Source organism: Trematomus bernacchii, unplaced genomic scaffold (genome assembly GCF_902827165.1).
Source record: "Trematomus bernacchii unplaced genomic scaffold, fTreBer1.1, whole genome shotgun sequence".
Taxonomy (NCBI): Eukaryota; Metazoa; Chordata; class Actinopteri; order Perciformes; family Nototheniidae; genus Trematomus; species Trematomus bernacchii.
Genome location: NW_022987477.1, coordinates 7703942 through 7720165, shown reverse-complemented (window position 1 = coordinate 7720165; position 16224 = coordinate 7703942). Strand labels below are relative to the sequence as shown.

The window sequence follows — 16224 nt, the reverse complement described above, 5'->3', positions numbered from 1 at the left end:
TGTGAAATATCTTCAGGGCGATTTTTGATTAAGGGCTCTTGAGCAGCGGCAGAGGCTGATTTGGTGTCCCGGATTCAGTGTTGCTCACAGGTTGCCTGTAGGTATAGACTTTTGTATCTATTTCGGATTGTGCACAGTCCATTGAATGGGAGGTGGAAATACAAAGCTTGAAACATACATTTTGGGGTTTGTATGTTTATTCCTGGCAGTGTTTCACAGAGCCGAGCCTAATGGCCGTAAAGAGAAGCAAAATAGAATAACACACTTTCCAACATGACTTTTCATGTAGCATAGAGCAGCAAAAATGCAGTAACAATTTGTACACATTGTGCGGCAGTGGCTGTGATGGGACAGGCGTGTACCAGAGGGTTGTTGTATCATCTTTTATGCTTTTTACTCCTCTCCCTTGCTACAAGGTAAACAAGCAAACACAAAGCTAACAGGCTGGTCCCTGGAGATCCGCCTGCATACAAAGTGATGATGAGTGTCAGCTTTGATTTCAGAAGGGTTCGTGTTCTAGTGCCACCCCTCCGTCACAATCCCTTGGTGTGATTTTGAGCTACATTGCCATGCTGAGTTACGCTCAGGGGAAGCCAAGAAAAGAATTGCAGTCTTTACATTTTCTGCATTAACAACATGGTGCTAAGTACAAGTAATACGGAGATAAACCAAAAATACCTACTTGACATTTTGAAATGGCATTTAATTCAAATCTTAATTATTACTTTCATAGAAATATTCATCAGAAATATATCTTAATGGTTATGTAAAAAATCAAACGGTATATTTGTTGCCTTAATTAAATAGTATTCCATAGAAAATAAGAATTGACAGTTTGAAAATAGGTTAATGAGAGAAAAGTATTTCACTAGGCTACTTTAATAAGCCCTGCCATGCTATATATATATATTTCATATAGCTCTCATTGTTGATATAGTTTAGAGATGTAATATATGCAACAGCTGCTGCACTGTTGGGTATTCTCCTGCCAGGCTGAGAGGGAAATGAAGCAAAAGGTTCACTGAAAAGACCACATAGTGTGCTTGACCCTTGACCCTTGGCCTTGTCCTTCATGTCAATGGCATTTACCGAAAACAAAGTCCCACGGATGGCTTCCTCAAGATGAAATGTTGACTCTCACCACCACTGACACTTTAGCTGGAGTTTGCTCCTGACAGCAGGAGATGGTGAATAAACACAGCGAGCTCCATTAGAGAGCCATTGTATGCACGCTGAGAGCCTTAAGGAAACATCCAATGCAATCATCACATCTCAAACGTAGCATCTATCAGCGGGCCTGATGGATTCCATTAATAAAAGACCTTTGGTGTTGTATCCTCTGTACAGCTACTCCTTCAGTGCCACCAATATAATATTGACCTAATCATTCTCCACCCCTGCAGCGCTGGCTAGAAACCTGAAGTACCAATGTTCTCTTTCCCTTAATGAGATGTTGACATTTACAGACTAATTGAAGGAAGATTTTCAACATTATCCTGTGTGAGTACAGTGTACCTTGAAAATGAATGCTCCATAATTGGATTTTATCATTACAACAAACAAGAGAGGTATGGAATTAATTGAAAAGCAGTGTAAACAATGTGTGTATACTTTCTTTCCATTTCGTCGATTTAAAAATATAATCATAATGATAAGACATCATCAAATTGCTCAAATATAAACTCCCCTATAGACTTGTTATTCACGGAGACAAAACGTTGCTCCAGCTTTTCGTTCTCTTGCGCACTGGGTCAGGTGGGGTAAGGATATAAAAATAATGTAGCATCAAAGAGGTTCTGAGAAACCATCAGAGTACTCTATATGCCAGGCCTTTACCCTGATGGTTTTATCAGCAATAGTTAGCCACTGACCTCAAATAGGGATCATGCAGTGGAAGGTATACAACAAAGATCTCCTGAACCCAAATGCAACATGTCAGCGAGCTCATTCTAAGCCTTACCCATCTCCACGCAGAGGTAACCAATGGCGTTAAAAGCAACATGGTCCCTTCTGGTGGAGAAAATGTGCCTTGAGATGCAATTCCTGGCAGTTTGTCATTGGTAGCGTTCTTTCTCAGTTTCACTGGGAGTTCAGCAATGGCGCCACATGCTTCTTTAGGAAACAAACCATTCCAACAAGAGTGCTGACGAGGAGATGCTTTTTAGAGAAACTCAGATCCAAGAGAGGCAATGTGGTTTTAGTCCGGCTCTTGGAAATAATGATATTTTCTTTATTATCCTATTAGAATAGGTATTTTATAATGCACCTATCCAGTTAAGATGTGTGGGTTTGCACCGCAGTGATTGGGAACATTTTAGTGACGCGTCTGAATCGTCCGATTTCTAATTGTATTCCAGGGGCATAAAAACTGCCAAGAAGTATTGGAAGATCACCCATTTGATAACCTTAGTTATATGGTATCTATTTGCAACATATTTATTTTTACAGAGTAATTCCCAGTGCAGCTATCAGACATGTAACCCTCTCTGTCTAAAGGACTATCTTTTTGTGAATCATCATTGTTATATTGACACAAACACATTAAGTGCTTAGGCTGATGTTGGATTGTTATTGCTTTCATTTCCTCTTGGTTCCCTTCTTAATCGAATGCAAGGGCTAATTTTGGAGAAAATTGGATGCAAAACACCAGGAAGGTTGAGAACATTGTTGAAGCGTAGATATTACACTTATTGGGAGGTAGATGGTTGTCCACACATTTAAATGTCTGTACCTCAGATTGATCCCAATGGCATGTCCATGGATATCTGAGTTACAATATATGTAAGGGTGCTTTGAGGGTCACAAATAATGGAAAATAGCTTAATAAATGCAGTCCATTTACCATTCACCATTACAGGTTCAATTGACGTTTATTCTGTACTCTTTTAACACCAAATATTGAGAATCAGGAAACACATTTAATAATCAAAATCCACTAAAAGCTTGCTCTGCATGCTTTGCTGATAATTGAGGTGTTTTGTCATGTTGGAGTTGAGGCAGAAATATGCACTCTGCTAAATACTGACAGATAAAACGGTCTATCTGTCCATTTTTAAAACACCAACAACAACCTTCCCCTAAGATACATGTTAGATTCTGTGATCGCTCTGAAGTTCAGAACATTGAAGGGGTTGACGGCCCTCAGACAGCTTTGACTTCAGACGTGATTATTCAAGGCTGGTTACATGTCATGGTCATTTTTATTCTCCAAGACGCGTTGAGTGTTCTTTCTTTAGAGTTGTTCAAGGATTCTTTTGGTTGTTGAGTCGTACTTTGAGGAGGGGTCTTAAAGTCAGCTTTAAACTCAGGACTTGTTCCTCTGAGACTAAAACTCTGCCATACGGATGTGTTTGTAGTGACTGCACAGGTTCAATGATTTAAAAAATATGTAGCTTTTCCAACTTTATTGTAGTATGTCTGTTTATGGAACAATAAAACAGCTCATATTAATATTCTAGCTACTCCAAGAAACAAACATTTGAATTCCACAGTGTGAGCATGTTCTGAGATAGAAGATAGAAATAGAATTTCGTGCGCCACTGATTTTAGGAAGGGATGTTTTATGTGGCCATTAAAAGGTCTGAACTGACTACATGGCTTCAGCTCATGCTTTTGATTATTAGAGGTCAACAGTGGTAGAATCCTTTCTTTATCAGATTTGATTGATTCGCACAGAGAATATTCACGTCTGTCCAACCATCTGTGCTCTGTCATTTAAAAAATGATGTGAAAGATTGAATCAGGCTTCCATTCAACAGTGGCTGTTATATATTGGACTATTTCAGGGCAACAATAGTCACTTGATATCAGGTTAATTTAGGCTAAAACATTTCCGAGTTTATGAAATTACAGATTTCTGGGAAGACATTTGTTATTCCGTTGCATTATGGGCAATGGAGCAGCAACTTTGGCTTCACAGAAAATAAGTGAAATGACATCCAGTTGGCAAATCATCATTGTCTTTGGTATTTTCAAAGAGCTTGAGTATGTTATTTTTAGATGAGCTGGTTATTGCTGGTGGCTTTAATGGAAAAGTGCTAGTTTGATCAGTCGTAATGACCATTACAAACGCTAACAAGTCACAATGGTATTGCAGTAAGTGGCATCATTTCATCTCATTCCATTCATTTGATGGGATTCATTCACAGATACAGCATGTGTTGATCTTTTGATCTAATTCAAATGTCTGTCCAACAAACATGTTTTGCACTTGCTAATGTTTAAATATTTTAGTATTAAATATGAGATATTTATGCATTATACAAGAGTGACATGCTTCAAAATATGACATTTTAAACTCAAGTTGAATCAATTTAGCTTTTTTTATCTATGAATATGTTATAAGAAGTAACACCCTCACTTGTGTAATCATCATCTAATAACCACTATCATGTTCCGCTTAAAGACAAATGCCCTCAAGTCATTCTTTATTAAGTCGAACACCACCACTAAAATATTAAAGGTCCCCTATTATACTGTTTTTCATCAATAGATTATAGTTCTCAGATATATTCAAAACATGTCTCTGAAGTGTTTTGCAGATCGTGCATTGCAGCATCCCATAAACCCCTCTGTTTCAGCCCTGTTTCAAAAGTGCTGATTCTCTGTCTGTTACTTTAGATGAAAACAAGGTGCCACTCCCCACGCCCCTCTGAGAGATATTTGGTTAAAAAAGAACACAATGGTGCTCTAGGAGGAGATTCAGGTGATAAGGTGGGCGGATGTTACCTTGGTTGGTGATTGGCTAATGGTTACACAAGCCAAAAAATCGTTATGACATCATAAAGTGGCCAAAATATGATCAGCTCATTTCCATACAGTTTTTTCATATAAATGGATCAGGACAAAAAGTGAGGGAATCTTTTTTCCTGAAACTTTCAGAATCTCTTTACACAGAGGGGACACATTTTTATGTATAAAATACATGAAAAGGTGGATTTTGAATAATAGGCGACCTTTAAAACATGAGCAAATACAACAGATTTGTTAACTTTCTTCTGTGGTTCCTTAATCTGATGTTCCCTTTTCTTTCAGCTTCACTCAGATGTGGACAAAGGAGATGGCAAGGTGAAGTATGTGTTAACTGGCGAGGGCTCCTCCTCCATCTTCACCATTGATGAGAACACAGGGGACATCCACGCCACGAAGCGCCTGGATCGAGAGGCGCAGTCCTACTACACCCTCGCAGCTCAAGCTGTAGACCGCATCACCAATATCCCCGTAGAGCCCAGATCCGAATTTGTGGTCAAGGTCCAGGACATCAACGATAATGAGCCCAAGTTTCTTGATGGACCATACTTGGCTGGGGTACCGGAAATGTCCCCCTTAGGTAAGCCTTCCTAATATAATCCTTTTTAGTTCCCTTTTACAATTCCTCCCTATTTCTATCCTCTTAGTTTCATTCCTCTTTTCTACTCCCTCTTATACTTTCACTTTATCTTTGACTTGCCCTCGCTCTTACATCTGCATTTGATAATTTTCCACCTCACTGAATTTGTCTTCATCTCTCCCAGTCTTTGGGTCATGGTAGGGAATAGGGAGGTTTGCAATATTAATTTGAATTCAGCGTGTTGGCTTTGTACCACTCAATACGTACTCATCACATTGGGCCCAATTTAAACTGCATTCATTTCAGTACATGAGCACAAATTCAGTCTAGGTCTCGTTTAAACTTTTTCAATCTTGGCCTGCCTCAGCGAGGGCAATTTATTGTTTTATATTTTTCATGAATGTTGTACTCTAATCATTTAGGACTTCCAGGTCTTTCTCAATTTTAAATCCCTTCAGCTCTGTTTTTGAAAGCATGATGATGTACAAGGACCATACTAAACATTTGCCCTTGGAGCTTTTGACACGGCAATTAATTTCTCTAGCACATTATGAAATTAAAGTACTTCACCGAAGAATAAAATAACAGAATGAAAAAGTCTTCGCAATGTTTCATTTGAAAGAGCTAGATGACCAGGGAGGTCAATAGATCTTGTAAATATCTTACAATTTAAAAGAGGTTATTGGCAACATATTTTCTTATTAATCGGATATAGACCAAGCTACAATAACAATTCATTTTTTTGAGGTTAGGCTTTTAGACATTTCCTATCTACCCTTAATCAAGTGTTCAATTACTCACGATAGCTTTGGAGCTAGCAGTCTGTACTTACAACAGTGCTAATGCCACTGCTAATTAGCATATTAACCTTATTACAGCTAATATTTGCTCATTGGTACTTAATACAAACCATAGTTGTGGATGATTGAAGTGTCATGAGTTTTGTAGGTATTTGACAAATTACATTTACCTGATGATTCCAGTAGATGAAGTAAAAGACAAGACAACATATCCTGAAGAAACCTGAGTTACTTTACAAAATAGCAAGGCATTTCATCCAATAGTTGTCAAAACATTTCACCCCAAACCAGAAATGTTATTTTAATTGTGGTTCACCCTTCGGGAAATTCTGTAAAAAATGTCATGGCAATCCAGGCAATAGTTGCTCAGATATGTCAGTTTGCACCTAGTGACTGACATTGCCATTTACAGAGCCACACCGCTAGCATGGCTTAAAACCTTAAACAGCTGTTGTATGACTCAGCAGATATTATGCCGTTGATCACATTAGCATTCATAACAGTTTATATTTCCTATTATCTGTCTGTTTTAAATGCAGTCCTGCAGGAATCCATGGTATCACAGCCTGTCTTCTAGCTGCATGGTCAAGATTTCCTCTAAGGTTTAAACGGGTCACGCTCCAGCTCAAAATGCTAGTAAATGCAAATTAGCCACAACAACATCCAGAGGCTTTTGAACTGAGCAGGAGTATAAGGAACAGAGTGGAGAGTGATCTCCATATTTGCTCTTTATATTGAACTTACCGGAACGTAGCTCTTAAAACATTTCATCAGCAATATGTTTTTTTTAAGGGTTTGTTTTTCTCTTTCTTAGTATGAATTTTCCAGTTCACCGTTAAATGCTATTTAAATCTACATTTTGGTTAAGAAGAAGCGGGTGTTACTGAGCGTACAATGCTGTGGAAATGCTATTTCACGGTGTTTTAAAGTCAGTGTATTGTAATGCAGTCTGATGTGCCTTAATTTACATATTTATCACCTCACATATGCCAGCACAGACCTCCAGGCTTAGCAATCTTGATGAGTGACGCATGTTTAAAAACTGACTCATGCGAACTTAAGGTCTGAATCAGGCTTGAAGGCCATGGGCATGTTTTCCACAAATTGGGCTCAGAGTTCGTAATGGCTGGTATTTTCAGGTAGCTCTCTGCAGAAAAATGTCTCTGAAAAATGTCTGATCCAGACAAATACATTCCTCTCCATCCATTAAACAGAGCAGCACATACATCCCTAACTTCCCTTCAGCTCCTGCCAGGGGTTCCCAAAGCGCTCAGGGGCATGCTGGGAGCTGAGGTCTAATCACAAGTGAGCTCTGAGTGATGGAATGGAGGCTGGAATTATCTTGGATGTCAATTGACAGCAAAATGTTGATATGATAAACACAATTTTAAACCTACAGATTGCTGTAGGTGACAGATCAATTATATGTATTTTCTCTGCTTCACGCCTGTTGATTGTTTTTGGAGACATTTATTCAAATATAGTCATTTGCAATGTCACAATGCATCCTCTTGAGAGGGGAGATAATTCAAGATATTTGATACCAAGCATACATAATGATTTGACAGGCACTTCAATCTGCCGTCTTAATACAATTCATTATCAAGATGGGAGCCAGCAATCAGTCCTCTACCAGTGCTGAAAAGATTAGAATTAGATGTAGATTAGTCAGTTTACACAATCAACATAACTTCGTCTACATTTGCAAAAGAAGGCAGAACAAGCATCATTCAGCTGAGGATGTATTAAAGAATATTTTAGGACAATGTCCACCAATTTCTGACCTAGCATATAATCGACAGTATATCTTTTATACTAGGGTTGCCTTTATTTTTTTTATTTTGTTCTTTTTTTTTAAATGCAAAAAAAATCAGGACTTTTATTTCAAAGTTGTCCTCAGTGACACAAGTCATATAAACAATATCATATTGTTGTGATTCATCATATATAGTAAAAAAAAACACAAACATCAGCATTTTATAGGGTTGCCTTTTCAATAAGAAAGTTGAGTTATTATCGAAAACATATGTGTTTTTACCCCATAATCTTTGTTTTCATCCTAAATGTATACAATTTCATTTACATAAGTAACTCCCGCTGTAATTTAAAAGGAGATATTGAGAGTGTGCGACAAACAGTAGCTTGGTTCAATGACTGAAATGCTGTCAAAGCTTTTAGGATGGATATTGGGGTATTGTTTAGGTTGTAGGTGGTGTTATGTTGTTGGCATAACATATTTTTTTGGCCCCCTAAGGCATCAAAAAAACACCTGTGAAAAAAACACAAATATATTACCACCTCTTTAAGTTAGAATGGTGAACTTGTCAGCGAACAGTTGCCTGCTGCAGCTGGATACAAGTCTTTTAAACCAGTGAGAGTGTGCCAGAAAACCAAAACAATGAAAGCTCTGTCACACTGCGGGGGGGAACTGCAGAAGATCATTTTCTGTGGGTTAATCACCAAGCACGACCCCTTTCACGTGCACGTTATTATAAAATTATTCATTATACCCACTTTACATTTCTGGGTTTTACCAGCATATTAAATTAAAGCACGTCCTCACACTAATAAACACGCTCATATCATCATAACCTCCAAACCTCCAACATGTGTGCGCCATACAGATGGAAATGAGCGAAACAAAGGTGTTTTTTCACAACCTTCAAAGTCAAGATGGAGATGTCTGCATGCATACAGTGGCAGTGGGAGTTGTTCCAAGGGAAACAGTGCTTTGCTTACTACACAGGCGGGGGGGGGGGGAGGAGATCTCTGAAGGATTACACAGCTGACTGTCGACAGGGGGTACAGAGCTCAGGCTTAAGGAACCAGAGGATTAGAGTATAAGAGCTGGGAGTCTCGTGTCCAACCGCAGATAAGACGGAAACCAACCACAGAGGAGGAATGCGTTACCCTTCCCACTTTGCTTAATCTGCCAGCTCCTGTGAAGGTCTTCATCACAAGTCGAGAGAACAACCAGTAGAATAAAAGCATCGCCCCTCTTTGTAAATATCTGCTCAAAGCGATCAGTAAAAAGCAGAGGAAGGGGGCCATGAACCTCTTGTCCTCAATAATTCCTTTATAGATGTCCTTAAATCATTAATGGTCACAGCTCTGCTCCGCTGATGAATGGGTTCAATTTAGAGGAAATCATGAATTTAATTCATTAAAGTAATTAGAGGCCGTGCTCGTCCATACACAAGGAGACCTTACGGCCCGGGGATCTCTGAAGACTTTTTGTCTTAATCGTGGCGGGGGTGTCAAATAAAAGACAAGAGGGCTTGAGGACAGTTGAAGGTGTGACAATTGCGAGGCGAGACGATCTCCTGCCGCACGGAGAAGGGCCGAAGGAGAGTCTGAGAGCTCATTACAAGCAAAGAGAATGTAATGTCAATTCAAGGCCACAGCTCTTCAAGTGACTGTTCACTAGTGCAATATGCAGCTGTCATCGCTCCTGTCTGACTCCTGAGAGAGGAGACCCAGGATAATGTACATTCAAAAGGTGATTATGGAAAGGTGAAGTGGATTAAAATGTTTAAAAAAATGTAATTGGGGTGTAACTTTAGCATTTTATGTAATGAGTGTACGAATTAAAACATACACGTGTATGTTCTGTTGTTAGTAACATTGTATAAAATATTTTAATTCGATTAAATGTGTATTACTAAGGCCATAGTCAAAGGCAGTGTTATAAATAATCTACTCAAAAAGTAAAAATTGAAGATACTTTCTTTAATTTACATATTACTCTACTTTATGCTTCCGCGCTTCTACCATACATCAGAAAAAAGTTTTAAAACCTACCTGTCTAGGGAAAATCTTCATATATGGTGATTTTAAATGTTAAACTGAAGGCTGAAGATTTTCTTTAAAAGCTGAGAACATTCTTTTATGTTTTAAGCTGAACAAACAATTTTAGAATCCTCTTGGATCAGCTGAAAGATGCAATGTCCAAAGCAGAAACAGGGCTTCTGAGATCTTTCAATTAAGTAAACTACTTATAGTAGAGACCGTAAATAGTGAGGTTAATTTGTTCGCATTCAACACACATACCTACTAAAATGTCCACTGAGAGTTACTTGAAAGACACAGAGTAAACAGCACGTAGTTAGCCACTTTCTTTTAAAGTGTTGTTATTCATTGTCTCTTGGCAATTGCAAATAAAAGTGAATTGATCTCTTAGCAATAAGCCCTGAAGCGATGTGGAGCAGGTGTGAATGTGCACAAGCATAATCAGGTTAATCAACAGTGACAGCTTTGAATACTCATGAAAGCTTAAACAGAAGGTTTTAACATTCATATACTGTTTCATGTTTTGTTTTATGTATATCGCATTTCAATTTCAAAGCCCAAGATATTGTTTTAAATGTGTTCTCATGCTTATTTGACAACATATGCTGTTTGTATTAATATAATGGTTACCTCCTTGGTTTTAAATTTGCATTCAGAGTGTGCGCTAAGCTCATTGTACTTGACAGTTGGATGCAGCTTGTATATGCAAGTGGCTTGAGAATACCTGTCTTCCATTCAGATTCCAGCATGCCACATTTATTTTCATTACTGGCAGATGACAGTTGGTCACCCAAGATGCGGAATTGATTAGGAAACCTGTTTTGTACACAGCTGCGGGGGAATGAATACAAAAAAATGTCAGGATCTGATCTATCACGAAGACGGACAAATGTTGAAGGGACACAGACGGGGCAAATTGAGTAGCAGATGACAGCCTCATGGAGCAGAAAGAATCTATTCAAATTTCCTGGTGTTTTTCTGACATCCAGTAACCCACCTCAGATTATCTTTCATTCTGGTAATATTGTTAGGACAGGATGTTTTGTTGGACAACCTGGAGAGAAAAATAAAACCTCTCCGAGTCCATATTGAATGTTGATTTACAGCCTCTGTGACGTGATTTTAACTATCAACCTGTAATAGAGATTTAGACGTCACCCGAGCTCTCTTTCACACTCTTTCTTCTCGTTCATCCTTTGACCTTGGTGTTTTAAACTACCTGTAATATAACCTGTCATGACTAAGAGGTGATGATATAATCTAGGTGTCCTTCTGCGAGCCGCCTGGTGATAACTTCTCCAGCTTCTCCATGCCTTTTCCTTTTCTATTATATTGTTCATATCCACAGCCAGAGCCTGTTAATTCCACTTTATGGCCACAAAGGCGGACTCTAATCTTCAATTTCCATGATCAGTTTCATCCGGTAAAAAGCCTGTAAAAAAACATCTCGTGATAGAAAGTGAGATTTTTATTAGGATGTTTTCTTCTAAGTAAAATATCACCAACTTGCAAGACAGCACTTTCTGTCAAATGCTACAAAGGCTTGAGATACAGTATGTGCAGCTAGCTATTAAAGTGAAATATTAAAGCAGCTTTTTATATGAGCAACTGGAAAATGCATTGTTTTTCTTTTTTCAATTCCAAGGTTATTTCAAAAAATGTCTTTTGTTGAAGATTTCATCGCAGCAGGCGTCAGCTTTAAGACCAACTCTGACGTACAGTCTCACAGCAAATCGTAGACTCCATGCTGGTTGATTGTGATAATTGAACAGTTAATTGGCTTTTTCTCCCTTTTATCAGATTCATATCAGTCATTTGACATTATATCATCTGTAACAATTAAAGAGCAACAAGGCTGATATGAGCGACCTTCTGAAAGCGATGGGCAATGATTGAAGCTGATTATGTTTTCTCTGGGAAATCTTCAAACGCTTCTCTGCCTTTACCTTCCAAGCCACGGCTGTCAGCTCAAGTCACATCAACCGCATTCAGCCGGTATTTTAAAGAAATAATATAAGGCGTCGTGTTTGATGTTTTCTTCTGTGCCTCGGAGGAAGAGTGGGAGAGGACAATACTGTACTGCACGCAGGGACAACAGTTGATAGTTGTCAGCGGAGTTCATAGTCTAGTTTTAAAAACAAATTGCCTTCTTGTAAACTCGGAGGGAGTTTGGGCAGTACAGGGCACAATCAGGCTTGATAGGTTGGGCACAAATGTGTTTCCCCTAAAACAAAAGGGATATGAAAATATGCCAATCACTTCTCAACTGTGTACAACACATGTTATACTGTCTGAGTTGACTAGTACAGATGTAGACTTGTGTTTATTATTTAATGATCTTAAAATCATTTTATTTGACTGAATGTATTAAATTAAGGTTTTCAAACTAAGGTATGTACTTAAGTCATATACTCCTTACATTATACTTAGTTTGTCAATTAAAGGCGTTTTTAAATTAAGGGGTTTGTTTTTTACCTTAATAAATCAATCGCAAAATTAATGGAATCTCTGGCTACCATACCAAATAATTGTATTTCTAACTAAGATGTCAATAAGGTTATTTTTTTCTGGTGTAATTTAAAGGATTATCTCTTATTTTATACTGGATACTAGCTTGGCATATTCTTTTTGGTTATATAACTTGTTTTGTTTGCATTACATTGAGCCACTTGCTCATTTTTGACTGCACTAAGGGTTATATTTATCCTTCTAGACCAGAAGGTCTGCCTTGCACTGTGTACTATCACCAGAATCCAACAAAACCTCCTCAACAAACAACATTTAGGATGCGTTTCTCATAGTTACATTTTCCTCTCCAGAAGCAGTTTATGGACCCTTAAATCAGTAACTGCCTGTGTTACCATCTGTGCTTATAACAACAATTTCCACACACAAATAAGAAAAAAGAATACAGGCAGAAGAAACGTTTTCCCTACTGTGCCTTTTTTCTCTCTTTTTCTTAATAAATGATTTAATGTAAAGAATTGTACTGAGCTGTAATTAGTGGAAAAAAGACTACATCACTGCAGGACAAGTTCAAACACTCTGACTTTAAGTCGTTTCTGGATCAGTGTATGGTGGGGGTGAAGGGCCTGGTAAAAAGAGCACAGATTGGTTACACAACCCATTTGGCTGCTGAAGTAGAATCAACAGATTGAAGTTAAGGGAAAAGATGCTTCTGACTGATCTGCGGGGGGGGGGGGGGGGGGGGGGAAATGGAGACAATGGCGGCGAAATGCTCCCCAAAGGCTCGCAGTTACACTTTATCCCCCTGCAAAAGACGGCAACAAACCCAATGTGTTATTATTTCTTAGCAGCGTTTGAGGCAAAGCGCCAGCACACAGCACATGTCAGATCTTTTGCTGCCGCTGAAGTGCTTTAAACTTTATACGAAAGAAGAAGAAAAAACTCAAAACCAAACACCACGCCCAACAAAGGAAGTGTAGTAATGACTAACGAGATTATTTACCGCCTCAGAAGTCACATTTTTATCGCTTTCACTCTTTTCTTCCCCTCTCTTTCAAGTGGAATTGGTCACATGCTCAATTGATATGATAACTGTTTCCATATTTAGCTCTGTTTGACTTCTGGATGTTGTCTTGGAAACTAATGAAGGGTTGTCTGCCCACAGGAACCATGGTAGTGCAAGTGGCAGCCACAGATGCAGATGACCCGACGTATGGGAACAGCGCCAGGGTGATCTACAGCATCGTGCACGGACAGCCGTACTTCTCAGTGGAGCCCAAGACAGGTATGTGTCAAACAAAATGGTCGTATGATACACAGATGTGGCCAGTGAGAAAGAAACGGTGGATTCTATTCACAATTGAAAACACCAGTGCTTCAATTTAGCCATCAACAAATTGAAACATCTGATTATAACATAATAAAGCTTTATTTATATATTTTTCATACAACACATGCTCAAAGTGCTTTACAAAATGACACATCACAAGTTAAAAATAAATAACAAGAAATTCCCTCAGATTATTTGGTAAGAACTTTACAGGTACGTGCAGCAAAAGATAACATTTTAACAGGTTAATAGACACAAGGAGGTAAATGATAATACGAATAAAATAAATAATGATTTCTCTCCGACAGATAAGACACAAGATAACTAAATCGATGCGCCAATATAAAACCCCATAAAACAAAGGGAACATATACTGTAGGTACAAAAGAAATACAAATAAAAAGATAATAGTAATAAAAATGCCATAATTCTAATAAAGGTTTAACAATTAAAATGTAAAAAATTCAAATAAACACTGGAAATAATGCTGCTCCAAAAACAAGTTAAAATAAATTATAAAAACAAGCTGGTTTCACTTGAAATGAGTATCTGCCAATAGAACAAGTGAAAATGTGCTTGGTAAGATTTCTTCAAATAAGATTGGATATTTAGATAAATCAGATCTTGTAATTAGCTGGGAGAACTTATTTTGAACTATATTTGACCAGAATCAGGAAATGTTGTGTTAATAAGCCGCAAATGCTCAAAATGTTCTGTTCTCTGAAGTCAGTTGGTGATTTTGAAAATAAGTTTAATCTGAGATACAACTCAAAATAAGATGTTTGACTTAACAAGATGATGCATTGTCTAAAAACAAGACCCGATACCTCACTGCATTGTTACTTCTGAAGTTATTATGTCTTATAGCAAGTGTAAAGACATATTCTGACTAGATATTAGACAAATATACTTGGCAAGATTTCGAGTTTTTGTAGTGAAGTATTGTCGATTGGTGCAATAATAATAACAGCAATCAGAAAACCGTTTTTCAAAAAGCCTGAGAATAGGGCTGAAATAAACTGCGATATAAGTTGTGAGGTAGCTTGTTGACTTTCGGGGTGTTTTATCCTGTGAAGTGCAGCGGCAGTCCTCGCTACATCTTCATAGCCGGCTCATTAGCCACTGCCCTGCCGAGGCTCGGATACTTCATGCAAAGCACTCTTGCAAATAAACAGAAAAAATACAGACCATAATATCATCCCATCCTCTGCTTCGCTAGCAACACACAGTGCAGGATTTTTTTTTATACTGAATGTAGTTCCAATTCATGAACTGGTGAAAGCCACTGCAATGCAGAGATTTATGTCGGTTGTTTTTCACACTCAGGCAACCTCAGAAATATGAGGGATGCTCGACATTCACACACTCCACAGTGACCTGTAAACATTCATGAGCCTAACCACCGGAAAAAAAATGGGCCATTGAAGAAATATGATTGTATGTCACAAAAAAAGGAAATGACTTCATACTGTGTTGGCATAATGGATGCTGTGTGTAAAGAGGAAAATATGTTGTGAGCATCAACATTTCCGCACACTTGGCTTTGAAGTCGGCGCAGTATCACAGAATTTCTATGTTTTGTTTCACTTTCTAGAGACCTTCGACTAATGAAGCCTCCCGCTGAAGCTTTCATTAGGGAACATGTCCGTGCTTCCATGTTTTGGGGTGAACATTTACATGTTTTACTCACTCTAAATGAGAAAGTTTCTCATGGATACTCTTTAAGCTCCGGCAGTTCCACAGGGACTTCTCTCAGGCTGTAAAACTTTGATTCTAAGTGAATCCTCATGAATGCTTAGAAGCTAATTCTTCCGTTGGCTAATTCATGTGTAAAAAAAAAAAAAGGGCGACCACCTTCCTTGAGATTAGTTTGGTTTGGAACTTGTGAATTCAATGTTTTTCTCAGTTGCTTTCTGCAATTCATTCAGCTGGTGATTAAAAAAGAAATATCCAAGGATACTTCGAAGTCTTATTGAATTTGAAACCGAAAAACTGCTGGTAATTTGCCTTATTTTGCCCAAGTGTTGCCTTTCGCCATATTAGTCCAAGTTGTGATCTATTTACATATTATCCTTCTATTAACAGCTGCATTATCCACTTTGTCTGCGTGCTGAGATAGTCTAATACATTTGTTTGTGATTCTTTGCTGAACAGCTGCCTGTTGTGGATCCTAAACAACGAGTTAATAGGCGCTTACATACTGTAGAAGGCGAGAGGGAACTGCAGAATCTATTTTGACACTCTTTGACTTTGTAACTCCAAGTGACCTTTCTTTCACATAATGTGTATTTTTCACATTATTACACTGTTAATATAGAAAAATGTCAAAACTCTTAAAGCACTTTCCAGTTCAAATCTATTCAAGTCTAAGCAGATCACTTATGATTCTAATTGTATTATTTATTTTATTATCCTGGTGTGAATCTGTCCTGTTGTTCCCTCTCCCTCTGTTGCTGCTTTAAACTCCTTAATTGCCAACAGGGATTATTAAGTGTCCATTTTATCTTATC

The 16224-nt window shown here is 38.1% G+C and overlaps 1 protein-coding gene across 1 annotated transcript in view; it reads left to right on the top strand.

Moving 5' to 3' along the window:
• The window catches only part of LOC117494760 (cadherin-7-like), a 78682-nt gene that overhangs the window by 24956 nt on the left and 37502 nt on the right, over positions 1-16224 (top strand). The window contains 2 exon segments of the mRNA XM_034145716.1: positions 5035-5329; positions 13550-13669. Of these exon segments, the coding sequence (XP_034001607.1) occupies positions 5035-5329; positions 13550-13669 (415 nt within the window).